Below are 27,941 nucleotides of genomic sequence, written 5' to 3'. Positions count from 1 at the left end.
ATAATAGATATATAAAAAAAACAGCTAAGGGGATAGCTATATAGATAGGAAGGAAAGGCACTATATGATAAGCAGACAGGGAAGCTGCTATATATTAATAAAATTACTGTTATTACTATATAGATAGACAGGGAGTTTAGGCAGGCAGAACGGCGAAGGTTAAAAATAAATAAATTTTCTGCCCAGCGGGGAATTGAACTTGGATCTCTTGAGGTACACCAAGTCTGCTGCGCTCTAAGTTTCGAAATGTTACCAGTACGCTACAGAAGCGGTTGTAAAACTGTTGAACCTTTTATGAAAGTGTTTATTTGATCTTTGGCCTTCAGGCTTCATACATTTTATAGTTTATGCCTACATTTTGTAACATTTATTACTAAAATATGAAAAAGTTCCTGTTTTAACATTATGTTTACACAGATTACTGTAGAAACAGAACACACATGAAATGCGTGTGTTCCAAATAACAATCTATTATTTCCACTCTAAAACTCCACTTCACTCCCAGATAATCGAGGCATGGGCTGGGAGAAGTTTGTGCACGTTCTAAGTCGGTGGGGGGATTGAATAGCCGGCTGCTTGCAGTTTGTTTTTATCGGCACATTTACAGGACAAAGGAGGCTGGCGGAGAGGTGAGAACGGTTTTAAGAAGCAATTTAAGGTGGGACGGATCTACGAGTTTTTTCGTAGACTCTGGTAATTCTAGTGTTAAGGGAGCCAGAATTTTGGATAAAATAAATAGCAATCTATCCCAGGCACACTCAAGTGCACACACAGGTTAATTTAAAGTTATCAATCAATTGAAAATGTTTGTCTTTAGGATGGGGGAGGAATACAAAATACTCAGTGAAAACTAGAATAGATATAAGGAGAACCTTTAGCAAAAGAGTGCCAAGGCCAGGATATAAACCCAGGATCCTGAAGCAAAGAAAAGAATTGCCGAATACTGTACAGTCATGTTGGCCTATTCCATTATACAGTACATTCAATTTGTATGTGCATAAAACTTTTTTACAGAAAGAATGTTTGATTACAAAGGGATTTCCTACTAAAAAATGAAACTTTAAAATAATACAATACATAGAGTAGTGTTTTGCACAGTAAGTATCTTTGTATATGCAGACAGCATAACACATGTGAATATATCCTGTTGAGATATAAAAACATCCCAGAGGTGCGACTACATCATCTACCTATTGTCACTGGAGCCACAATGGTCTACGATGGCTTTGAATCACGTCAAGTGGAGCCATCCCTTTTCTAACAATATGATATTTTGCATACACAGGTATAGTGAATTGCTGCTTTAAAAACTTAACTATAAGTTTTAGCGTTTATATTTTTCTACTGCGACATGATGGCGTATGTTCATTATACCTGTTACATTGAATAAATTATCATTTTTAGAATGTTTGTTCTTGTATGGATGGTGTTGTAAACTGCAGCAGGGTGTTCATTTTTAGAGTGTTGAATGGCCATTTTTCTAAAGAGTATTTAGAGTTTGGCAGTAGAGGTGTCCTGATCACCTGTAGTAATAGAGTGTGCTTTCCTGATATATTTGCAGGAAAAATTAAGAGCTGCAGATTTATTTGTAACTTAAAACAATCTTTACAATGTATTTAAACATCTTTCAGTGCAATCCCTATGTACTTGAGCATATGCAGAACAGATGAATCTAGTTTTGATCTATTACAATACAAGAGATGTGATTTACCAGGAAATGTTTTATCATCTTCTTCTATGGGTTAGTCTGTGTGGTACGGAAATGCCTTAAAAAATTCTTTCAAGTTTAAAATAGACTTATTTTATTCTGCACTCATAATAAGCCATCACTGTATTTAAATCTAAAAACCTTCTTTTCATATTTGCTTGTAATATTGTACTTTTTGAATTATATTAAAATACATACATTTGTAAAGAATTAAAAACTGCAAAAGCAATTAAAAGAATCAATTATTAGTGAAGTTTCTCAGAAGAATTTCAACTTCATGACAACTTCTTACTTTTCGAATTGGAATATTGTCCTCACTACTTGATGTCAGGTCAATTTCAATTCTCTCCATAAGTCCTTCTAGCTGTTCTCTGATGTCTCTTGCTCTCCTCATTGAGCGGAACTGGATAAAGTTTTCATAGCACCACTGGGTGGAGTAACCACTTTCAACCCACTAAAATTAATGAAAAGAAGATGCTTATCAAACACAATATTCTTCAGAGTAAACCAATTTTAAATCCAAGACTTCACAAATACAATACTTACATACTACACAATAGGTTATTGACATTAGATTTCAGTCATATTTTCTCTCTCATTCAACTTCAAAGTAAAAATGTCACTAAAACACTTTCAAAAGTCACTCAACATGATTAATTGATATGTATACATTTTTAAACACATTCAATCCAACTGAGCATCACAGGTACCCGGAGCCTATCTGGGCATCACCAGGAGCAAGGCAGAGCACCAGTCGATCACTGGACACACACACACACAAATTCAAAATACACTTCCAAGGCCAGTGAGACTTTGAAACTTCCTAATAAAAACTAACCTGCATATCTTTAGAAAGAATGTGAAAACTACACACCGACAATGACCAGGTGCAGTATTTGAACACAGAATGCAAGATCCATGAGGCAGCATTGCTTTAAACACCTGTGCCTCAAACACAGTTATATGGTACAATGTACATCTTTCAACCACTCTCAAGCACTTAGCATGGATAATGCCGCATATCAAATCAGAGAGCCTCTGTATTACAACCCACCTGTGTGTAAACGTTAAGCAGCATCAGATGATCTCCACCAGGGACAAAGAAGTTCACGCGTGCATTGTCAGCATGTACTACTTTATCTTTGGGGCGGTAGAAAATTGAACTATTCACCGACAGCATAGCTGCAATAGTTAGAATCTCTTCTGAGCACTTATACCTGCATAAAACAGTTTTCATATAAGTTATTAACTACAAATTAAAGTTTCAAACCAGAAATGGCAAGAATAATAGAATCCAAGAATATTATTTAAAATACTAGGAAAATAACAACAACTAAACGATTTAAAGTTCCTAGAGTGAAATCAAGGAATGTTTATCTTTATTTTAAATGGCAAACACAACATTTAGAGATATTAAGCTATAACAAATTAGAGGACCAAGAAATGTCTTCTGTGTGTATATTTTGATCACATAATCGAAACCATGGCTAAAGACAGTGACAAAAAACATAGAATAAAAACATATCACTGCTTATACTGTAAAAACATATGGGAATGCCACAGGAGAAAGCATAAGTGTCTTTGTGAACAACTGTAACTTTATTACTGCCTGCCATGGCTGCTCAATGTCTCATATTTGCTTCTGAGAAATTGTATCTAATGCTACTGTAAAAAGACATCCAAGAGATTATTTGCACAAATAGCTTTCTTTAGGTTTTACCGGAATATTTCAGCAAAGCTATGATTTGGGGCTACAGAGGTGGGGGGGTTTGGCAGCATTAACAGGTGATGCACACGAAAATCAGTGTTGACACTACGGAACGGATAGGTATGAATTTAAAATAAAAGAAGGACAATGATTGGTGTAATAAACTGAGCGCAAGTCTAATGACAGTAGCGAAAGGCAAATTAACTCGCTTTAAGTTTATTTCCTTTTTATATTAAACTAGTTGGCCCCCACGGCTTCACCTCTGTAGTAGTGAAAAAGGGCAATCTTTAGAAATCAATAAAAAAAAAATATAAAACTGTAATAATTTGCATTGAGAAGAATTTTTATTGATAGCTGTCGTATCCGAGGGCCTCTTGATATATAATATTTTTGGTTTTGATATCAGAAACGAGAATGTACCTGTGATCTCTTTGGCAAAAATGTAAAAAGTTGGCAAGGTATCTCTGGCCAAGCGGAAGGTAGGTAATCTCCAATGTCAAACATTGCCACTGTATCTGATCATTTCAGCTCTGAGAGGAGAGCATCCCCCGCTTAGGGAGAAGAGCATGTGGCCGTGATATCTCTGCCAATGAGTAGGTACCCTCTAAAACATACGTAGCTGTGGTCTCTCCCTCAAAAACGTCAAACATTACTCTTTAATAATCTTTAGATGATAATCTCTGCTGAACAAACAGGTATCGCTAGCTAAGCGTAGGCAAGGTACGCTCAAACACATGGCTAGAGGTAGAGCGACTCGCACGGAGGCTGGTGCATGTGTAAGGATGGCTCCACCTGGCTCCCTACTCCTGAGGCCCGCCTCCCCATTCCCTCGGCCTGCAGCCTGTCTCTCAAATTTGCGCAAATAAATCGGTGCGGCAACTGAACTATGATACTTATCGTGACGAGAGAAGTCGCAAAATCAACCGGAATGTTCAAGCAAATTATAGAAAAAAAACCCAATCTAAATCCGTTAAGTAGCTCTCGCATGAAAAGCAGACAGACATTGGATTATATATATATACACACACACACGAGGTATATCTATTAAATAAGGAGACTGTGATTCCACCTAGTAAACAAAGCAGTCAGAACCAATTATAAGTGCATGCGTGATGATCTTGAACATGTCTGAACCTGCATGACAAGTAGCAAAACTCTATGATGTTCAGTTTATTGTGAGTTGCCATTTAGTTTGGTTGTGTTTTCTGTAGTGTGCTAAAAAAATGCTAAGTTTAAAAGGTGAACACCGTGTCAATTTGAAATTTTTAGTAAAATTGCACAAAACACCAACAGAATGTTTTCAAATGCTTACTACAGCTTATGGGAATGACTGCCTGTCTCGTGTGCATGTGTTTCAGTGGCACAAAAGATTCAACGAGTGATGCGAGAATGTTGAAGATGATAAACGCCCTGGACCAAGAATGAAAAAAGCTCATCAAAGCAAGTCAAAATTCAAAGCTATGCTCATTGTGTTTTTCAATATCAAGGGTGTCATTTTGGAAGAATGGGTTCCAGAAGGCACAACAGTTAACCAGCATTATTATAAGGAAGCTTTGATAAAGCGGAGAGAAAACGTCACAAAAAACGGCCGCAACTGTGAGATAATGGTTTCATTCTTCACCAGGAAGATGCGCCTGCTCAGAAAGCACTTTCTGTGAAGTAGTTTTTGACTGACAAGCACATTACTACACTTGAAGATCCTCCATATTTGCCCAATTTAGCACCGTGCGACTTTTTATCTTTTCCCAAAAGTTAAATCAGTGCTTAAAGGGACACGTTTTGAGTCAGTTAATACTGTAAAGAAGAAAATGGTGGATGTGTTAAAACAGCTGACAGAAATTGATTTGCTCCGTGCCGTCAACCAGCAATGTATTAGTGCAAATGGGGAGTATACTGAAGGGGACAAGCATTAAATTTGTAATAAAGTACATATAAATAAAAGTGAGTTATTTAATCAGTCAGATAGATAGATAGATAGATAGATAGATAGATAGATAGATAGATAGATAGATAGATAGATAGATAGATAGATAGATAGATAGATAGATAGATAGATAGATAGATAGATAGATAGATAGATAGATAGATAGATAGATATTAACAATTTTGTTATATATTGTGTCACTGGAGCATTTGTCAACAGAGAACAGTAACATCTCCACATATGGTTTCTGCCTATCCTTTAAAATGTGTGTGTGCCACCTCTTAATGTTACCACCCATTGTACTCTGAACATGCCACCCTTCACTTTATATGAGCCACGTGTTTTATATTCTGTTACTTGCACTTGGGTGCCACCATACTGTCTAGATCAGAGTGCACCAACAAAGTTTTTTCAAAAACATCTTAGGGTGAAACAGATGCTGTATGGTACAATAGGAATATTAGATTACATTAAATAAATGTTATTAACTCCATGCGAAAACTTAGATGCATACAGTAGCAGAAATGATAAAAGAAGAATTAGTTTCTAATCCACAGACACTAACCAAGTTTTTTTTAAACCTAGTTTGAGTAATTCTGTGTAACAATAAGAATGGAATTGTTTAATTTATACCTTGATCATATACAAAATAATTGGCTACCACTAATCACTTATGTCAGGGAGAACTTGTTTTATTAAGCTTCACTGGTGAATAACAACAACAATTATTATTATTTTTCATCATTTGTACACCTTTCCAAAACAAACAAGTCACAAAGAGGATTACGGAACAAGGAAACTTCACAAAATATAAAAGACACAAAATTAGTAACAAATAGTTGGCTGATTGCATTTAAATATGATACTTACTGCTCTGAGGCTAAAATCATTTTAGACAACATAGGATCTACTGGCAGTTCAGCCATTCGACGTCCTAGCTGCAAATATAAAAGATACATAATCACTTTTATACCTACTCAGAGTTCATTCTTAAGCAAGTCATTTTATAAATCTGTAATTCTTTTGGAGGTGGCTGGATTTTATTTTCCTAAAAATAAACTTCTTTAATTGCTGCCTTTCAAAAAATGTTAGCATTCCTGGCCAAAGAGCAGCGTTTCTGTAAATGTTTTGCATAAAACAGATGACAAAAAAACTGTCCTGGAGTAGCAAATATGGTTTTCTAGAACCTAGAAAGGTAGTACTTTTAAAATCATACAGACAGAGCCCAGTTTTAATTATAGAGAGGTAATGCAAGTGTTAAATTCCATTTCTTTCTAATGTACCTACATTTACATGGAGATGACTACCTGATTTAGCTGCTTTTCCAACTGCTGACTGTACTGACATTTATAGTTTTATAGTATAGCATAAGAATGCTATACAACTTAAGAATGACATGTATTGACAATAATATGAATTTCTACAGGTATCTGACCAAGTGCAGAATTTTCAGTACATATGGTATGTTGTTGTCATTGTTATTATTACACCATGAAAAGACAGCAACAAAGACTTAATACTTTCCATTAGTGTCTCTTTCAGATTTTCTTTCACATTTGAAAATTGTACAGTTAGTGTTGAAGTACAAAAACAGTTTTTTCAATGAAGTATGGATAAGAGAGGGTATAACTGATAAATAAAACATATTCTACCATTTTGACTAACCTTGGTGAGTTCCCCCAGATGATTTAGGGCTCCAAGTGCATAAAGTTGTTCCAGAGCTAATAGAAGGGTTTCATGTGGTGGCGGGTCCATGAAGTCAAAGTGAAGCAAGTCATTGATACCTTTATAAGAAAATAAATATCTTGACTAACCTCTCAAAAACCGATACTAGAACTCTTTTCATACTTAATACATATGCGCTAAACATTCTGCTAAGTATGAGACACACAAAAGATAAATGACCAACACCTGCAGTACAAAGGCCATGGGGCAAAGGGACATAAACAAGTGAGGCAGCCATGTATCAGGATCAGATGAAATGCAGTTCAACTCCATCAAATATATGTACTTTTTTTTAAAAAAAGCAGTTACTAACATAGCATTTAACTCATTTAAATACAGTTCTTAAATAAATTATATATACTTCAATAAGTCAGGAACTAAATCCTACAATCATCTCTATTTCTCTTATCTTCCTGCAAGAATTAAATTAACAGAGCCATGACGTACAGTCTCAGATGAGGTTTAATTTACTTGAACTGTGAAAGGAGTTTTATGAACATTCTTGAGAAATCATACAACAAAAGTGATTCACAGACTTGGTTAAACAAAGAAAAGTGTTCATCAAGATGAAAATGGCTCAAAGTTATAAGAAATAAAGGCGGGCTTGTGGCCCTTATAAACCTATATATCACATCCAGTAAAAGAAATGATCATATGAACAGGAGAAATTAGATGGATTGTGCTACAGTCAGGCATTAATACACAGATAATACTGGGGCTTTGTGAATCAAAAAGTAAAACAAATCACAACTGAAAAAAGATTAACATAATGGTCAAACGTTTTATAAGTATATGAAACAGAGTATCTCTGGGAATGCAAACCAAAAAAATTAATCAATGGATAAAAATCTCTGTATGTATATATATGTATATGTGTGTGTATGTATATGTATATATATGTATATATATGTATATATATATATATATATATATGTATATATTAAGTGCAAAATTCTTTTCTTTTTTCTTTTTCCTCTTTTAAAGACTATATTGGTAACAGATATCTCTATCTTTTAACCTTAAAGCGCCACTGCATGGGGGCTTGATGTGCTTTGGGCGTGCTCTGTCTCTGGGTATGTCAGAGGACTGGGACTGCATGAAGTGGGTTTTAGCCTCACCTGGGGAGGCAAAAAGGGAGGGTGGGGGTTAAGGGGAAGAGAAAGAGAGCAGGCTTGATCTATATCTAATCTATCATCTCAATCTTTATAATTATAACTATCAACGTAATAATAAGCTGCATGGCAACAACTCTTGGGGAATAGGAAATTAAGACCTAAACTATTTCACTTCCAGTTAAGACTATAAATGACATCAAAAACTCAGAATCAGTGTCTCCATGATGGGACAGTTAACTTCGTAAGCTGGAATGTTAAAGGCCTGAATCACGAATTAAAGAGAAAGAAAGTACTTTCTCACCTAACAGGTCTAAATGCTAAAATAGTATTTTTACAGGAAACCCACTTACTAAGTAAGGATCAGTTCCGCTGCAAAAGACTGGACTGGCCAAATGTTCCATTCTAGTTTTACAAAGAAAACTAGAGGGGTGGGAATTCTCATACATAGAACAGTACCATTTGTAGCATCAGATGTAGTATTGGATCCTGAAGGGAGATATGTGATGGTCATGGGAGACTTATCTAACTGTAAAATGATTTTGATAAATGTTTATGCACCTAATGTTGATGATAAGGAATTTATACAAAATTTATTTGCATCCATTCCCAATCTGAACACTCATAAACTTATAATGGCTGGGGACTTTAATTGTGTTCTAAATCCACTTTTAGATAAGACTTCCTCCACAGGGGAACGCAACTAACACCGCAAAGATAATTACAAAGTTTATAACTGATCACAACTTATCAGATCCCTGGAGGTTTTAAACCCAAATTCAAGAACATATTCTTTCTACTCACCAGTACATCATTGCTACTCAAGGATTGATTACTTCTTTATAGATAATAACTTCTTGCCTAAGATTAAATCTTGTAAATACGATGCTATTGTTATTTCAGACCATGCTCCGATGATCTTGGAGCTGAAATTACTAAGCCCCATACACTCACCCCGCAGATGGCCTCTCAATCCGCTTCTATTAGCTGACGAGAATTGTACTGAATTTATATCCAAACAAATTGAATTCTTTCTAGAGACAAATACATCCCCTGAGATCTCTGCAGGAATACTCTGGGAAACTCTTAAGGCCTTCTTAAGAGGACAGATTATCTCATATCTTTCCCACAGAAATAAATCCGAGCGAAGAAAGTAGCAGAGATAAAAAGCGAAATTACTAAAATAGATGAAGAACATGCCAGACTACCAAGCGAGACTCTACATAAGAGGAGGCAGGCTCTACATTCAGAATTAAACCTCTTGACAACTAAAGAAACCGAACAACTAATTTACAAATCCAGACATCATTATTATGAACATGGAGAGAAAGCTAATAAGCTTTTAGCGCAACAAATTCACAAGCAAGAAGTGCGCAACGCAATCTCGGTAATTACTAACACGAATGGAGATAAAATCATCGAACACAAAAATATAATGTACACTTTTAGAGACTACTATAAATCCCTATATACTACTGAGTTTAAAGAAGACAATATACAATCTAATGCATTTCTGGATAAATTACAGATACCACAAATTGACGCTTTTAGTGTGGAGGAACTCGATAAACCTCTGTCATTATCAGAATTACTGGATGCTATAAAGTCACTCCAAGGTGGAAAAGCAGCAGGCCCTGACGGCTACCCCGCAGAGTTTTACAAGAAATTCTCCGCTCAGCTAGCTCCCCTCCTATTAGCAACATTTACAGAAGCCAGAGATAACCAATCTCTTCCACAAACCTTTCGCCAAGCACTAATCACTGTCTTTCCAAAACAAAATAAGGACTTATTACAATGTGCATCATACAGACCAATTTCACTTCTGAATAACGACGTTAAAATACTCTCTAAAATCATAGCTAGAAGGATGGAGAAAGTGCTCCCTCGTAATATCACAAGACCAAACTGGATTTATTAGGGGCCGACACTTATCTTCAAATCCTTGACGCCTGTTTAATGTAATATACTCACCAACTAAATCAAACACCCCAGAAATATTATTATCATTGGATGCAGAAAAAGCATTCGACATGATTGAATGGAAATACCTTTTTACTATTTTGGAGAAGTTTGGGTTTGGCCCAACATTTGTGCATGGATTAAATTACTGTATACTAACCCAGAAGCTTCAGTTTGCATCAATAACATTTGCTCAGACTACTTTAAACTAGAACGTGGCACAAGACAAGGATGCCCTTTGTCACCACTGCTGTTTGCAATTGCCATTGAACCACTGGCAATACATTGTCGAAATACTGATCAGATAAAGGGGATTAGCAGAGAAGGACTGGAACAGAAAATCTCATTATATGCAGATGACATGGTACTGTATATATCGGACCCAGAAAATTCTGTGCCTGCAGTCTTAGCAGCACTCACAGAATTTCAAAAGCTCTCTGGTCTCAGAATTAATCTGAATAAAAGTGTACTCTTTCCGTGAATTCGCAAGCATATAATATTAGATTAGACACCCTTCCTTTTATCATTGCAGAACAGTTTAAATACCTCGGGGTAAACATCACAAGTTAAACATAAAGCTCTTTATCAACAAAATTTATGTCTGCATGGAAAAAATTAAACAAGACTTGCATAGATGGTCAACCCTTCATCTCACACTAGCTGGAAGAATTAACACTGTTAAGATGAATATTCTTCCTAAGCTCCTTTTTATTTCAAAACATACCAATATACATTAATAAATCGTTCTTTAAGCAATTAGATTCAACAATAACCTCATTTATTTGGAATTCTAAACATCCACGCATCAAAAGAGCGACCCTACAAAGACAAAAGGCAGAAGGTGGCATGGCTCTACCTAACTTCCAGTTTTATTACTGGGCAAATATACAGTCGATAAGAACCTGGACACAAATAGAAGAACATACACAGGCATGGACCGCAATAGAAGTAAAATCCTGCAGTACTTCTTTGTATTCCTTGCTGTGCTCCAATAAACACACGTTATCGGCAATACACTAATAACCCAATTGTGCTCCACTCACTTAGAATCTGGAACCAATGTAGAAAGCATTTTAAGACGGAGAAGCTTCTTTCTGTGGCACCCTGCAAAAGAACCACCTCTTTCAACCCTCACAAACATATGCAGTTTTTAATATCTGGAAAAATTTGGAATTAACTTGCTTAGAGATCTTTATATAGACAACGCCTTTGCATCCTATGAACAATTACATTCCAAATTTAACATTCCAGCTACAAATTTCTTTCACTATCTTCAAATCAGGAACTTTGTTAAACAGAACCTTCCAGATTTTCCTCATCTTGCACCCTCATCCACGCTGGAAAAATTATTGCTCAATTTCAAGGAGTTAGACTCCATCTCTACAATATATAAAATCCTTTTACAATCCCTTCCTTTCAAAGATCCAAGAGGACACTGGGAAAATGACCTCTCAATTAATATATCAGAAAAGGAGTGGAAAGTAGCAATGCAGAGAATTCACTCAAGCTCCATATGCAAAGCATACAATTATACAACTCAAAATTATATATCGAGCACATCTGTCTCGACTAAAACTCTCCAAAATGTTTCCAGGGCATGATCCAACCTGCGAACGTTGCAACCAAGCCCCAGCCTCACTAGGTCACATGTTCTGGGCCTGCACCAAATTAACATTATTCTGGACAAAAATTTTAATTACCTCTCAGACAGTCTTGGACTCACAATCCCTCCTAACCCATTAACAGCTGTGTTTGGGGTTCTTCCAGAGGGTCTTAAGGTGGAGAAAGACAAACAAATTGTGATTGCATTCACTACACTGTTGGCACGCAGACTTATTCTGATAAACTGGAAGAACCCAAACTCTCCTCTTTTAAGTCAGTGGGAAACTGATGTGTTATATTATTTAAAATTGGAAAAATCAAATACTCAGTTAGAGGATCTGTGCAGACCTTTTTCAAAACATGGCAGGATCTAATCAGTAATATTTTGAAATGAGTTTATAAAGCACAGAGAATTTGTTGATTTAGGTATTTTTAAAGCCTTAAATTTTACACCTTTGGCTTGCTCTCTCTCTCAAGGGTGGGGATCGATCTGTTCTTAGCATAATTTTTTTTTGTAAAAACTTGATTGCTATGTATTGATTATAATAATTAAAAAAAAAAAAAAAAAAATCTCTGCATTGAGCATTACTCCTGATATGAAAACAAATTTTAATGTGTGATGAAATAGCTGCCAATATCAGAAACACTGCTTACTTTCAATGCAGTTATAATCTGTGCAGGTAAAAGCACAATACCTAGACTCTTCAGCAGCAGCACAACATTCCCCAAGTTAGTCCTTTGTATCTCAGGAACAGTGGTGTCCTCCATCTCATGTTTGTATGCCCAAGCCGTATACAGACGGAAGCACTTCCCTGCAGCAACACGTCCAGCTCTGCCAGCTCTCTGATTAGCCGAGGCCTGTGGAACAACACAAAATAAGGTGAAGTATTTGAGACATCATTAGAAACTTTAGTACAACAGATATATTTTTTTTAGAACAAGCAGCAAAAACAGCCAAGGTTTTAAACAGGTTGGTTCTTCAATCAAAGGAACTGAGAGTGCAAGTGACAAGGCTTGACAGATAATAAGACACACCAAGATAATAATTCACTGCAGTTTTGATTTTGTTTCTTTTTGTTGTATGTATCATATCCTCTCTTTATTTTAAAACAACTATATGAATGTTAAACATTGCTCAATTAGTTGATGATCAGGAAGTGCTACAACTTCTTTAATAAAACAGTGTGGTCTGGAGCATCCACCATGCCAAGGACGAAGGCCATCTGCAGAAGTGATTTCAGAGAAGCAAATGCTGCTGCTCATCAGTCTGGTAAGAGTCAAAAAGCAATTTCCAAACAATTTTAAGTCCACCATTTGACCATGAAGAGTACTATTAACAAATGCTGTACAGACCATTCAAAACTGTTGTTAACCTATGTGTGATGTTAAATATGGAAACAAATATCAACTCTGATTTCATAATGAATCCACAAGACCCTCCTACCTTAGAACATGGTGTAACTATCAGGGACTCCATGCCAGTCCTTGGATTGTAACTCTTCTGCTTGCAGAATCCAGGGTCAATGACATAAATGATGCCATCAATTGTCAATGAGGTTTCTGCAATGTTAGTGGCCACTACAACCTAAAAATATTACATCTGGTTATTTGTTGACAGTAAACAACATTGTTTTTCTTTTTCTTAAAAATATATGCTCACAAGAAAAAAAATCTTAGTAATGTAGCTTTTAACAGACACTAGAGGATAAATTCCTAAAGTGCTTAAGGAGATATTTTTCAAATGGTAGTTATGAAAAAATGTTCTAAAATATTCAAAGTTTATAAAATTAATTACTATTGCAATCCTGTTGAAAAACATTAAGATAAACACCTTTTTTATTTTAAACATAGTGGTGAACTGACAGGTTTTGACTGCCAACTGATCACGGTTTTTTTTTTTTATTTTCATGCTTGTTTTTTCTGTACATGTTCCATAAGGTTGCCCATGAGAAAATAAAATGGTCTCCATATTAATGCACATCTGTCACTTTAAGCAACTATCTTTGAGATTCAATGATGGACGTTGCAAGTTCAAGACATATTGAAATTTGTAAACAGTGACTTTTGAATCCTAAGGACATTATAATAGATAGGACAATGATCTATTATATACATAAAGAATGAAAGGTACTGATGTATGATGCAAGAAACACTCCTGACCATTCGCTAGAGATACTCTTTTGGTAGATTGGAGAATAACTGAACTTTGTGCTACTGTAAGCTAATTGTAAATTTTCAGGATTACAATTTTTTTCTAAATAGGCTTCACACCTCAACTGTTCAAAGCAATGCTGCTGCCAGCGTTCATCTTTCTGCAATCAGTCCCTTCTGTTCATATGCTGTTGCAACAGTAAGTAATTTGTTGGTACAGAAGAAAAAGCAATGGTAAAGCTGTTAGGTTCTGTTAATCCCTGGCAACTTCTATATAATAATTTAAAAAATATATATTTGTTTCACTCGACAAGGTATGGTGATGTGTAAGTTTACTTTTAACTCTTACCTTCCTTGCACCAGGAGGTGTAGGTTCAAAAATCTTGGCTTGAATATCAGAAGGCAAATTGGCGTATATAGGAAGCACAATCAGCTCAGCAATCTTAGATCCCAGTCTTCGACAGCGTTCCTGTAGCATTTCACAGCAGGCTTCAATTTCTTCCTAGGGACAGCAGAAGAAAAACCATTAAACAATAGTAATACTTATATTACTAGTACTGTACATCAAAGAGGTAAACTGTTTTGTCATACAACATATTTGATTGTATACACATTTAAAATGATTTGTTAAAGACCATAATTTACTCTGATCCTGGACAACTTCAATTTAGTCTTTCATGTTAAATCAAGTTATTTAAGAAAGAGATTGTAGTGTTAAAGGCATTATAAAAGAAAATAATTATTTTTACCTGACCAGTGAGAAATACAAGAATATCCCCTTGTGGCTGCGTTACATGAATTTGCAATACTGAAACTACACATGCTTCCAGATAATCTGCCTCTGGTGCCTAGAAAAAGACATGAGGAAAATAAGCAAAAAACACACAAATAAATGTGATCCTTGTTTTTGTCACTGTTTATGTGGTGTGTGATTGTGTCAGTGTGAATTTCCTTCAGGTGGCTTTGCAATTCCCAAGAATGTGCAGGTTAGATTAACTGGCCTAATCCAAGAGGGTATGTACATACTTGCGCATGTGTTTTCCTAGAAATGTACTTGTGTATATATCGTCCATTGTTAGTTACTGCCTTATATCCAATACTACAATGAAAGTCAACTGCTTCTTGTGACTTTTTAATGGAAAACATAGGTTAAGGAAATGATTGACGAAAGCAAAGATCACTAGGAAGTGATTTAACTACTCTAGGGGAAAAAGCCAGAGTTAAAAGAGTAAAGAACCTGCTAGTGCAGTAAAATTAAAAATTAAAAATGAGGCTTTTTAAACCATTGAAAATGTTTTCTCTATATCATTAAAGTTAATACTTACTTTTGTGTAGAATATATCAACTGGGAATCTACGGCCAGGTATCCGAAAGATTGGAGCATCATCAAAGAATGCAGAAAATCGCTCAGTATCTAGCGTGGCACTGGCAATCAGCACTTTGAGATCAGGACGAAAGCGTGCAATATCTTTGATGAGGCCAAACAAGATATCTGTGTGCAATGTGCGCTCATGAGCTTCATCAATGATGACCACACTAGAGGGAAAGGAGGAGATTAGCATACCAATACCAGCATTTGTGTGATAGGATTACTAATAATTATTTAAAGAATTTTGAATTAGCCCCCAGAAACTCCTTAATTATTCTTTAGATATTTTAGCCTCAAGAAGTGACAAAAATAACCTAGGGGTAAATAAAACATACAGATAAGGAAATAACAAACACATTCTACAGATGTTTGCTTTTTACCAAGCCAGTAATATTGCAGTAGTTACAAGTTCTACTTGGGCCACACTAGACCAAGTATGTGTCATCCTGGTCCTGGAGGGCCCAATGCTACAAGCTTTCGCTCCAACCAGTTTCTTAGGTAGACACCAATTCCTGTCGCCTAATGCCAAAATTGTTAACTAGATGTACAGTTCCAGTCCATTTATTCACATTGTTATGTCAGAAATTTAAGGGAGAAAGAATAAGAAACCATTAATCTCTTGTTTGTTTGTAATTCTTCACTAAACATTATATTAAAAGAAATTGTACACAAGTGAAAATGGTACCAAGCTTGCTGGTCAGCTGCTATTTACCGTAATATTTGCCCATGATCAATAACCTTCTGCAGACTGGGAAAAATATATTTATCCCTCTTTATTCAACTTCTTGCAACAATGGGTGATTTTTTTTTTCTTAAATATAAACACCTATTTGGTATCTAGTCCACTTTTTTCCCCCCAGTGAAGCACATTTCATTATATGGGCCTCTAAAAAAAATTTGAAATCCATGCTCGCTATGGCTGCTTAGCCTTATAACGTGCCTCTTAAATAAGCAGGAGCTTTTACTCTCTCGGTCTCTCCCTCTGCCACTCCTGAATGTGGTGCCTGCCACAAAGCCTAAATGCTTTGCTAGTCTTGTGACTTTTCTCTCTTTGCTGTGGTACTCTAATGAGGTTGCTGCTTTTGTCACTAAATATCTATAAACTCTTGAAATCTTTAAAACAAAAAGGCAGAAAAAAGTTAAAGCAACCAAAAGTTTTAACTCAAATTTCATGACTACATTTTGCCATGGGACACGTCAACTGTGCTCCTATTAATGAATTTGTTATCAGTTTCTTAATTAGGTAACTGATGAATGAACTGTTTTGCATCATGGAGAAATCAAGGGTTGATGTCTGCTATAGGTGTTTAAGACCGTTTCATTGATATTTGGGAAAGTGGATAAGGATTTTCTGGTTGACAAGTAATGCATTGTTATTTTCTTCATTTAAAATAATATGTTCGTTTGTAAATCGTTGTCAATATCAATTTTTTGACATTCCACTTTGAGGAACAGATAACAAATCGCATAATGAGGGATGATTGTATATGAATAATTCTGAACAAAACTAGATACCTTTCATTTCCAAAAAAATACAGGGGGTCCTCGGGTTACAACGTCGCGACATACGACGTTTAGAGTTTACGACGCTCATTCCCATAAAAACATGCTTCGGATTACGCTGTTAGCATCGTACTTACAGACTTACGGGGGTGAACTAGTTTGGTTGTGGGTGGCGAAAGTACGCAGCATATGAGTGAGGGAGTTTGCGAACTACAGTAGTTTTGTTGCATGCTGTGAAAGTGAAAGTAAAAGTATGCGGTGTATGAGTGAGGGAGTCGAACTTATAACGCTCATTCCCATAAAAACTTTAAAAAATTGAGATGAGTGCTTCAGCTTATGCCATTAGCGTTGCACTTACAGACTACGTGGGCAAACTAGTTTGGTTTGGAAGGATACGCAGTAACACAGCAAGGGAGTTGGCAAACACATTTGGTTGTACGTGGAGGAAGTGTTCTATTTGTGTTGCTTTGTTTGGCAACTTTTTGGCCCTTATCATGGCTCCTAAACGAAAGTCAGTCTTCAGATGGTAGTGTTTCGAAGAAGAGGAAAGCCATCACGATGGAAGTGAAATTAGACATTGTAAAGAGATCAGAAGGAATAAAGGTAAGGAATTTATTTTTACACTCATTTTTTGTCATTTTTTCTCTTACTACAGTATAGTACAGTACAGTATATTTATGTCCTTTTCCTTTTTCTGTCGCTTAGTTGTGTTTTTATGTTTTAGATTATAATTTTACAAATGTGTTAGGATAGGTAAGTGACTTATGCTAGGGTGTGTTTCGACTTACACCAAAATTTGGGTTACATCACTGCTGTAGGAACGGAACTGTGTCGTAACCTGAGGACCCCCGTATGTGCCAATAAACATCCTTTAAAATGAGAAAAAAAAAGGAAAAAAGTGCACTATTGTTCATTTCTAAAAATACAGACTCACGGTTTAAATGACCCTTATTAATCAAGAAGTTCTGTTATGCAAGACTAACAAAAAAATAATTTTTTTGGAAAGAAAGTTTGTAGCCTTTCAACACCTGGACTGGACACTGTTGGACTAAGCAATATGCAAATTAGACAGTGATATACTCTATTATTAATAGCATGAATCAGTAAAGGACAACATTTAAACATGGTGAAAAGTCTAGTAAATCCTGGAAACAAGAAGCTTGCAAATACTGCACAATGTCATAAAAATGTAAACCAGCCCATACTTGTAATTATATCCCAATTAATTAAACTTGTACCATAGATAAATTAATGAAAGCAACTGCAAAAAAAAACTCAATAGCTTTTTGGTATGGAGGCATTAGTATACATTTTTAGACAGGGAAGGCATATATTATTTAACTAGTATACGTTGTTTAATGTGCAAGCATAATAACTACATCAGATGAGTTTGTGGATCTGAGCAAAACTAAATTTTAACAGATGTGGAAAATGAAGTTTAAACTAAAAAGTTTTTTTTTTTTTTTTTAACGTATAAAACCAAAACATATCACTTAGAATTACAAAATGGGATTGAGCTGGAATACAGTACATGCCTAATTGAATAAAAGTGACAATTCTACCGGGCTCATCACTGTCCTAATCAGAGAATATACAGAAGTGATTTGAAAGTCTAACTACAAGTTCAGTATACTGTATAGCTAGCTGCATTTGTGAGGCCATATCTAGAATACTGCTTGTAACTCTGGTGTTCAAATTAAGAGAGGAACACAGCAGATATACAGAATGTCCAAATAAGTGCTACTAATATTGTTAGGTAAACCTAGCCTTAAATGTAATATAAAAGTATAAAGGAATAAGGAAGTTACATGCCAGCAATTACTTTAAAATAAATCATTTAACAAGAAAGTGGTTCTGTAAACTGAAGACTAGACACCTTGACACCATTACTTATTAGTAAGGCGCAACTTGGAGATCTTCAAATTTCCACTCAACTTTCGTATGAATGTATAGTAAGTAGGAAGTGACACCCTGTAGTTGAATGGTGACTCTGAACTGATCTTGTATAAGGGAGTGTGAGTGTGATCATGCAAAGGACAGATTTGGTTTCCATACTAGGACCAAGGTCATTGAGATGTTCTCCAGCTTTGTGTTTCAGAAGGGCAACTCCATGTTACCTGTAACTTGCCAAATCAGGCTCAGTCAGGAATTCTCTCAGCAACATGCCATCTGTCATGTACTTGAGAATGGTACGCTCAGAAGTACAGTCTTCAAATCGAATGCAGTAACCCACCTGTGGAATAAAATGTTGACTAAATGAAAACTAGAGTATTTTATCTGCAACTGAATCAAAGAGACAGGGACCAAATTAAGACTGTGTTCAATAACAAAAGAGTGTCTGTGTAAATGCATTACAAACATTCAGTACCCATTAAAATAACAAGTCTTAAATTTTGAATTGTTCTTAATTTAAAAACTCAAAAATCAGTAACTGAACCAGAATGAAATAATCAAAATGCAAATTCAAATTGATAACTGAAAGGTTAATCAAATAATTCAGTACTTAAATATGATAAATCTACCCATCTACTCCAGTACTAGGTAACTAGAACCAAAAGAATAATCAGACAAAGGAAAAAGTAGAATTCTAGGTATTTTTATATTACGCTACAAAGACGTATCATTAATACCTCATTCCCCAGTTTGACTCCCATTTCCTGTGCCACACGAGAGGCTACACTCATTGCTGCAACTCTCCTTGGTTGGGTGCAACCAATCTTCATTTCTTTCTTCACAAATCCCTAAAAAATAATTTACATTACATCTTAATATTTAAAAATGGTCAGTCTCAATTGCAATACAGTAATAAAGGTGACACTTATCTGAAAGCTAAAAGACAGACTGCTGAAGTCTACAGAGACTAAAGATTTAAGACATGGGGTAGCGGAGCAGATCATCGACAGTCCTGGCTCAGACAAAAATTTATTAACTTCTCCAAAACGTACACAGTCATTTCATAAAGTTATACATTAAGTGAACATTTACTGAAAATATGTATATGCACTGTAAATGAAGCTCTTTTTCTGACAAAGGCAGCTTCATGCTATCAGATCTTTCAAACTTCTGAACTCAGCAGCTTTGGAGCTATTCTTAAAATGTTTTTTACACAGTAAAAATGAAATCTAAACAAGTAAAAAGTATTTATATTATGCCATTAAATGTGGTTTTTCTTAATGTAAAACTTATTGACTTATATTTACAATTATTTGGCTTAATTTATGAAATCTTGTCAAGTAAATTTTGTTTACCTCATTGGCAGATTTGTTCACTAAATATAAAAGCAAAACAACTCCCGTTTAAAATTTCTCTAGTTTTTGCAATGTATAGTCATTGGCAATTACTTTTTTTTTAAATTCTAAGTACATAAAATTAAACAAGGATTGCATCAGAAGTAAAGGAAATATTGAACTTATCAAAAATGCATGACAATGTTGAAATTTACAGTATTATTGTCCCTGAGCATCTTTAAACTTCTTGTGTGCAAGAATGACTTAAAGAAGCCTGAGCAAAACAAAACAGGAGTGTGACTACCAGTTTTTAATTCTGCACAACTGAGCTACAGACTCACAAAGCCCAGTGGAGTACCAGATGTTTGATAAATAAATCCATACAGTATGTTCCCAATAAAAAAACTGATAAAAACAAAACACACAACTGCACATGAATAGTCTTCACTTTGGTGTTGCTTTTTAAGACAGTCTGCCATACTGCTGTAACCTCCGTCTAAAGGCTGGTTTATACTTTACATATCCGTGCCAGGCTTGAGGGCCACGTGGCAAAAATAACATCAGACATTAAGGTATGCTTGTACATGTGGCTGCCACATGCCTCACACAGAAATTTTTCTAATTGCTGTGTATCCGAAGTGGTGAACTTCGAGGAGAAGATGGTTATGTGGGTGCCTTAAAGATGAATGAAGGGCTGGATACAACGCAGTAAGTCATCCAAGCAAAAAAAAAAAATTTGAAGAGCATCTGTTTATCATATAGGTTCCCCACACATGAGAATATAATACTTACCCTACCTTCACCATTTTTGGTTAATGGGTCTGCACACACACCACACACACACACTAGTGAGCAATACAATACGGCAGAAAGTCTATAAATTCCAATACATTAAAAAAAAAAAAAAATGATGGTGGAGTTGTGGCTCTGAGGCTAAAGATCTATGTTAGTATCTGGAAGGTTGTCAGTTCAAATTCAGTTACTGCTAGAAGGGATCCTATTTTGTTGTGCCACTGAGCAAGGCCCTTAACCTGAAAATTGCTCCAGGCGTGCTGTACAATGGCTGACCCTGCGCTTTGACCTCGAAGGGTCATACAAAAAGACAATTTCCTCTCGAGATCAATATAGTGTATTAATACCAAAAAAATTAAAACAAACCAAGCAAGAGAAAGAATTGTGTTACCTGTAAAACAACTTGTACAGTGAGGGCAAGAATGCCAAAAGATAACCATATACTTGTGTTGTTAATTGTGATATAAGTAGTAATTAATGCACATTTTGTTATAGGTAAAAAAAAAAAAAAAAGTCCAACAGTTTCAGTACTGCTTCAATACCATTTACAAGTGAAAGGAATCATAATTGCAAGAACGATTATGACCAAGTAAATAGAAAATAACTTTTCAATTACTTAAAGAAATGTAACTGTTTAAATACGGAACATATTCCACAAAGTAATGATGACTGCAGAATCAAAACCAAGTCAGCAAACATGCCATGTTTTAAGCAGAAAGCAAAAAAAAAAAAACATAAAAAAGTGGTCCTTTGATACAAGGCAAAATTAATTTTAGGACTGAAATGGTGAGGAAGCACAGTAACATCAGACTGTTAACTACTCTAACAATTGCACAGGCAGGGCTGATCTATTTCATGAAATGTACAGCTTGGAAACAAAATGGTACACTGATGCACCAAGTAACTTTTTAAATGATGGGGCTTACTACCACTGAGAAAATGATCTAAAATATTCAGCAGCTTGTTGATCACATGTGATGGCTTGTATGTTCCAACAATGCTCTGGTCACAAATGTTCAAGTGTTTAGCTTTGGGAATCGGACATTAACCTTTCAAAATCTTAAGGGTTCACTCCATTACAAACAAATCTAGTCTTATGCAGTCACAGAGAGGAATCCCATACAAAAAAAAAAAAACAAAAAAACTGCTCACCATTACCCAATATATACTTGGGACTCCTAGCAGGTATACTGGAGTTGGTGAAAACGCTCATTACTATTTCCCCAAAACTGCAAAGTGTGAACATGCTTTTTCAGGTCTAAACATCTCTTTACTAACATGAGTACCCTCTTAATATTAACACGTGAGAAATGTTAATGCATCTGTATACATAGATCACAGGCTGTGGTAATATTTTTGAAAGAGAAACAAATTAGTATTAGTAGTAAATTTGAGAATACAATATTAATGCAGTACTGTATTTCAGTTCATTTTTGATCAAATATTTTTGTATACATTGGAAAAATAGCACATATCAACATGACATAATCCTTTAAAAATCTATTATAATATATAATATATATATATATATATATAATTATCTATTTGCTAAAATATTTCTTCCAACATGTTGATTGTGTTCATATTTTGGTAGAAGATCACTATGTTCACGTGTAAAACAAAACTTTACAAAAAAGCTGCACGTAATCATCCACCCTGTTTATAAAGCTGGGCTACCAGAAAACATACCTGGACTGCAAGGTTTACAAAGCTGGTAGCCCAGTAGACTACCATATGCATTTACAACTTTACACATGTGTTAAAGTATGCATTTTTGGTTTACATTTATTAATTATCCATCGATAGGTCTTCTGAATTGTAAATTAATATATTCAATACTAGCTACAAGGCTGGTAGATAAGTTACATTTCAGGTTGTTATTTCAAATATGTTTTTCTTTTTATGTCAATGATCTATATCAATGATGGAGAAACCTGAAGTAGTGTTAGAAAAACTAAAATAATCCAGAAGTAATACATTCTGAGAAGAGTGTCCAGTCACATGGTGAAGAGGGCAGAACGTGCATTGAGAAAATAAGGCAAACACAGATATGGATGAATGTGCAGTAAGATTACAAAAATGGGTCTTTTTTAAAAAGTGAAATAAATCTGTGAAAACTCTTGACTAAGCTAGGTTGATGAGTTAACATAGGTAAAGGCCATTTTACTAGTTATTGCTGTCTCACCTCTTCTAGAAGATACTGTGGAATCTGAGTTGTTTTCCCAGAGCCAGTCTCCCCCTCAATAATGAGAATTTGATGATCCTCTATAGCTTTCAATAGATCTTCTCTGTAGCGATAGACAGGCAGGCTTTTGCGGACCTCCTGAATGGACAGTTTTTGCTTCTGGGATTCAGAAAGCTCGACATCCTTCTTGTCATCCTAGAAAAATCAAGTCAGAATTAAAAAAAAAAAAAAGTTCTATTTAACTAAAGTTCCAACAGGTTAAATAAATGGATAAAAACATTTTTGAACAAATTTGTACTGGGTTTGAAACATTTAAAAAAACACAAGATGTTGTATATTTTGGTTAATCACATACAAAACCCAAGACATTCCACTCTAAACATCATTGTGACAAATTAAATTTATATGACACTTCATCCTAGGCTAACCTTTTCAACTGTGCCTTTCATGGTGACAGCACTGACAAATTCAATCATTTCATCATCTTCCATGACAAACTCATAACGCTCGCTTTCCTTCTTGCTTCTCTCCTGAACATCACGAGCCCCAAACTTAAGTACTGCTGCTCCTAGCTGCTCCTCCTCCCAGCGCCTCTGTTCATCCCGAGGGGCTGATCCAGTATCTCCAGACTCAGGTTCAATGTACTCATCAGGAACTGTCTAGAAGGAACATTCATGGTAAACATATAAGTTATTTTTTCAAAGAATGAACATAAAAAACAGATAAAGTGATATTATGGATATCAGCCATTATTTTAACCCTATCATCTGCCATCAGTGTCCTGCAACAAGAACACAACGTCACATTCTCAACCCTGTACTAGAACATTTGTTTTGTGAATATGTACAATTAAAAGTAAGGCACAGACATATTTGTAAACTGGATACTGCTTAGTGCGTAAAATTAGCATCAAATAATGTTTTGAATACATAAATTAAATCAATGACTTACATTAACATCACCTATTCCAGCCAGTACTACTATTCATTTATATGCAAAAATATTCCTAATATAGAAAATAATATTTACAGCATCAATTGCTGTATAATACTTGAACTATGACAAACTGTAAAATAAATAAAGTTCTGCTGTACTTTTAATAGAATATAATTCATTACTAGGGATTTTAATTAGTAGTTCTTTTAAAAAAGTAAAAATTTTAAAAATTTAAGTAAATGATGACAATGTTTGGCAATGCAGATAAGATTTTATTTACTGACCTTGCTACGTTTTTCTTCAGGCATATAGTATCGGGTTGTCTTTTCTAGCTTTTCTTTCTGTCCTGCCTTCTTGTACTCCTTTGCAAGGTCTCGAACTGTCTGTTTGTACTTTAATTGATCCTTTTCCCAAGAAGTAAGATCATGATTAGAGAAGAGATATTCTTCATCAACAATCTCTGCTTCAAGATCCTCTAACTTTTCAGCCTCACGTTTGCCTAGGTAGTCACGACGAGATTTCTTACGAAGTTCTGGCACCTGCAAAGAGACAATATGTAAATATCAGAGTGCATTAACCTTTAAATGTAATATGTCTGACAAGTATCACAGTTTTGTACACCTAACTTCCCCCAAAAAGGGGAAAAAAATGTAGATTATTTTTGTCACAAACTGACAAGAGAATGTTAAAATGAAGCTTAAAATGTTTCAGTCTCACTTCTAACTGACCTTCTGTTTTTAGAATGAATTGATTTCATCATGTGAATTTGTCCGAACAGAACATAATCTTTAAGCCTGATATTCTACTATTGGAATAATGTAGACTTTATAATGATATAACTTGGGTTAGAGTATTTTTTTTTAAATCTAGAGAACACTGTTAAGCAGGGAAAAAAGCAGTGAAAGTTTCATTAAGTTGTGTCTTTATGGAGGCTACCATGCTGTACTTCTTTAATAAACTCAGAGTGCAAACATATGTCAAAATGTACTGACACGGTGACAAATTATTTTTGTATTTTAAAATCCTCTCAAAAAACTACTGTTTTATTGTGTTGAAACTCGACTAATTGCTAAGGATGTTTCAACAACCCATAGCCTAAAATCTATACTAATAAAAGGCAAAGCCCTCACTGACTCACTGACTCATCACTAATTCTCCAACTTCCCGTATAGGTAGAAGGCTGAAATTTGGCAGGCTCATTCCTTACAGCTTCCTTACAAAAGTTGGGCAGGTTTCATTTCGAAATTCTACGCATAATGGTCATAACTAGAAGCTATTTTTCTCCATTTACTGTAATGGAGTTGAGCTCATAAGCCGTGGGGGGCGGAGTTTCGTGTGACATCATCACGCCTCTCACGTAATCACACATTACGCAGAAAACCAGGAAGAGCTACAAAAAGCACTGAAGAAAACATGCATTATATAATTAAGAAGGCAGCAAAACAATTAGAAGCGAGCGAGTGACATATAAAACCATATTCAGAAGCTCACATGTACTGACGCAGTGCGCAGACAAAAAGCAACAGTTCCAAAGAGTGCTGAACAAAAACCGAATTACACTGCTACGCTCAAATAGACAAACCGCATGCCGTGGCGCAATAGTAGAGGTTCGATTCCCGAGAGGGGATGCACTAAGTATGTACGTGCGCTTCTTGATTCATTTTAGCCTTGCATCCCCTTGGTTTGAGACGCATGAAAAAAATATGTGGTTAACGCAGAAAGACAGATCACCAATTGAAGCTTTATGAATAATGGATACTTTATTCGCGATCAATGATTGTTTTGGTAAAGCCATACTCAGTGTATTCATTAGATGAACAGTAAAAAAGTAAGAGCGAGGGGAGGGTAACTTATTGAGGCACGCAGGCAAAACCACAATAGCACGTGGGCTCGATGTACTGTAGTGCGCATCAACTCGATCTGAATTGCGCAATCACATTCAAAAAAATATTTCTTTTCAAGTTCTATTTAGTCCATATGTGTCAAACTCAAGGCCCACGGGCCACATCCGGCCTGGCGTGTAATTATATCCGGCCCGCAAGATCATTTTATATACTGTATTATTGTTATTAATGGCCCGGGGATATGAAGCGCTGGTAACACAAACTACAGATCCCATAATACAGTGCTTCAGCTGCCTTGCTGAACACTTACCGCGTTAATTGAGTCTAGCTTATGATGCTGCAAGTTATTGCGAAGCTAGCCCACACGATGCCGAAGAGAAAAGGTGATTCTGAACATAGAGCCTTTAAAAACCGATGGGAGTCTGAGTATATGTTTACTGACATTGCCGGTAAACCCGTGTGTCTCATTTGTGGAGCTAATGTGGCTGTAATTACAGAATTGAATCTAAGGCGGCACTATGAGACAAAACATCAAGATAACCTGAAAGACCTGAATGCAATGCACAAGATACAGAAAACAGAAGAGTTAAAGAAGAATCTGACACTTTAGCAGACGTTTTTACCCGTGCAAAATCACAAAGGGATATATTGCTTGGGTCACATAGTGAGAACATTGAAGAGGCTGTTGAATGCACAACTGATTACATCAACTTCTGTATGGACATTGTAGTTCCAGTAAGAACAGTATGCTGCTATCGCGAACAACAAGCCATGGGTTACAAGTGACATCAAGGGCCTTTTGAACCAGAAGAAAAGGGCTTTTAAAGGTGGTGATCAGCATGAGCTCAAGTCGTGCAGAAGGAACTCCGAGTCCTGGTCAGGGCGGCAAAAGAGCAGTACAGGAGAAAGCTGGAGCAGAAGTTGCAGAACAACAGCATGAAGGAAGTGTGGGATGGGATGAAGATTATCACTGGCTGCAGCTTGAAGCGGGGTGCCGCCATCGAGACAGACGTGGAGAGAGCAAACAAAATGAACAACTTCTTTAATAGGTTTGATCAGAGTAACCCACTCTCACCTCGGAGTACTGCATCCTCCAACCATCCTTCTGCTGATACCAGCATAGGTGAGACATCCCCACCCACAATTACAGCAGCCCATGTGAGCAGAGAGCTGAAAAGACTTCGTGCCAGCAAAGCAGTGGGTCCAGATGGTGTATTGCCACGACTGCTGAAGGCATGTGCGTTGGAACTGGGGAGTCCTCTACAGCGCATCTTCAACCTGAGCCTGGAACAGGGGAGAGTCCCAAGGCTTTGGAAAACATTTTGTATCACCCCTGCCCCAAAGGTATCACGTCCTAGTGAGCTGAATGACTTCCGGCCTGTTGCTCTGACGTCACATCTGATGAAGACCATGGAGGCTGCTGCTTCACCACCTGAGGCCACAGGTCCATCACGCCCTCGATCCTCTGCAGTTCGCATACCAGGAGAAGGTGGGAGCGGAGGATGCCATCATCTATATGCTACACCGATCCCTCTCCCAACTGGACAGAGGCAGTGGTGCTGTAAGAATTATGTTTTTGGACTTCTCTAGCGCCTTCAACACCATCCAACCTCTGCTCCTTAGAGACAAGCTGACTGAGATGGGAGTAGACTCACACCTGGTGGCATGGATTGTGGACTATCTTACAGACAGACCTCAATATGTGCGTCTTGGGAACTGCAGGTCTGACATTGTGTTCAGCAATACAGGGCGCGCAGAGGACTGTACTTTCTCCGGTCCTGTTCAATCTATATACATCAGACTTCTAATATGACTCGGAGTCCTGCCATGTGCAAAAGTTCGCTGATGACACTGCTATTGTGGGCTGCATCAGGTGTGGGCAGGAGGAGGAGTACAGAAAGCTAATCAAAGACTTTGTTAAATGGTGTGACTCAAACCACTTACACCTTAACACCAGCAAAACCAAGGAGCTGGTGGTGGATTTTAGGAGGCCTAGGCCCCTCATGGACCCTGTGATCATCAGAGGTGACTGTGTGCAGAGGGTGCAGACCTTTAAATATCTGGGAGTGCAGCTGGATGACAAATTGGACTGGACTGCCAATACTGATGCTCTATGTAAGAAAAGTCAGAGCAGACTATACTTTCTGAGAAGGTTGGCATCCTTCAACATCTGCAGTAAGATGCTGCAGATGTTCT

General features: G+C 36.3%; 1 protein-coding gene across 2 annotated transcripts in view; it reads right to left on the bottom strand.

Annotated features, from left to right (window-relative positions):
• Positions 1-27,941, bottom strand: part of dhx16 (DEAH (Asp-Glu-Ala-His) box polypeptide 16) — a 49,496-nt gene that overhangs the window by 6,863 nt on the left and 14,692 nt on the right. For both annotated transcript variants that reach the window (XM_039768719.1, XM_039768720.1), the window contains 14 exons: positions 24,186-24,440; positions 23,394-23,624; positions 22,966-23,160; positions 19,392-19,502; positions 18,879-18,994; positions 15,215-15,425; positions 14,639-14,737; positions 14,239-14,391; positions 13,183-13,323; positions 12,434-12,596; positions 7,006-7,124; positions 6,211-6,278; positions 2,763-2,925; positions 2,001-2,162 (listed from right to left, as the gene is read on the bottom strand). In XM_039768719.1, coding sequence (XP_039624653.1) covers positions 2,001-2,162; positions 2,763-2,925; positions 6,211-6,278; positions 7,006-7,124; positions 12,434-12,596; positions 13,183-13,323; positions 14,239-14,391; positions 14,639-14,737; positions 15,215-15,425; positions 18,879-18,994; positions 19,392-19,502; positions 22,966-23,160; positions 23,394-23,624; positions 24,186-24,440 — 2,187 coding nt within the window. The remainder of the gene's footprint in view (positions 1-2,000; positions 2,163-2,762; positions 2,926-6,210; positions 6,279-7,005; positions 7,125-12,433; positions 12,597-13,182; positions 13,324-14,238; positions 14,392-14,638; positions 14,738-15,214; positions 15,426-18,878; positions 18,995-19,391; positions 19,503-22,965; positions 23,161-23,393; positions 23,625-24,185; positions 24,441-27,941) is intronic.

The sequence above is a fragment of the Polypterus senegalus genome, chromosome 11 (genome assembly GCF_016835505.1).
Source record: "Polypterus senegalus isolate Bchr_013 chromosome 11, ASM1683550v1, whole genome shotgun sequence".
Taxonomy (NCBI): Eukaryota; Metazoa; Chordata; class Cladistia; order Polypteriformes; family Polypteridae; genus Polypterus; species Polypterus senegalus.
The sequence above is the reverse complement of the archived record's forward strand: the minus strand, read 5'-3'. Positions and strand labels throughout refer to the sequence as shown.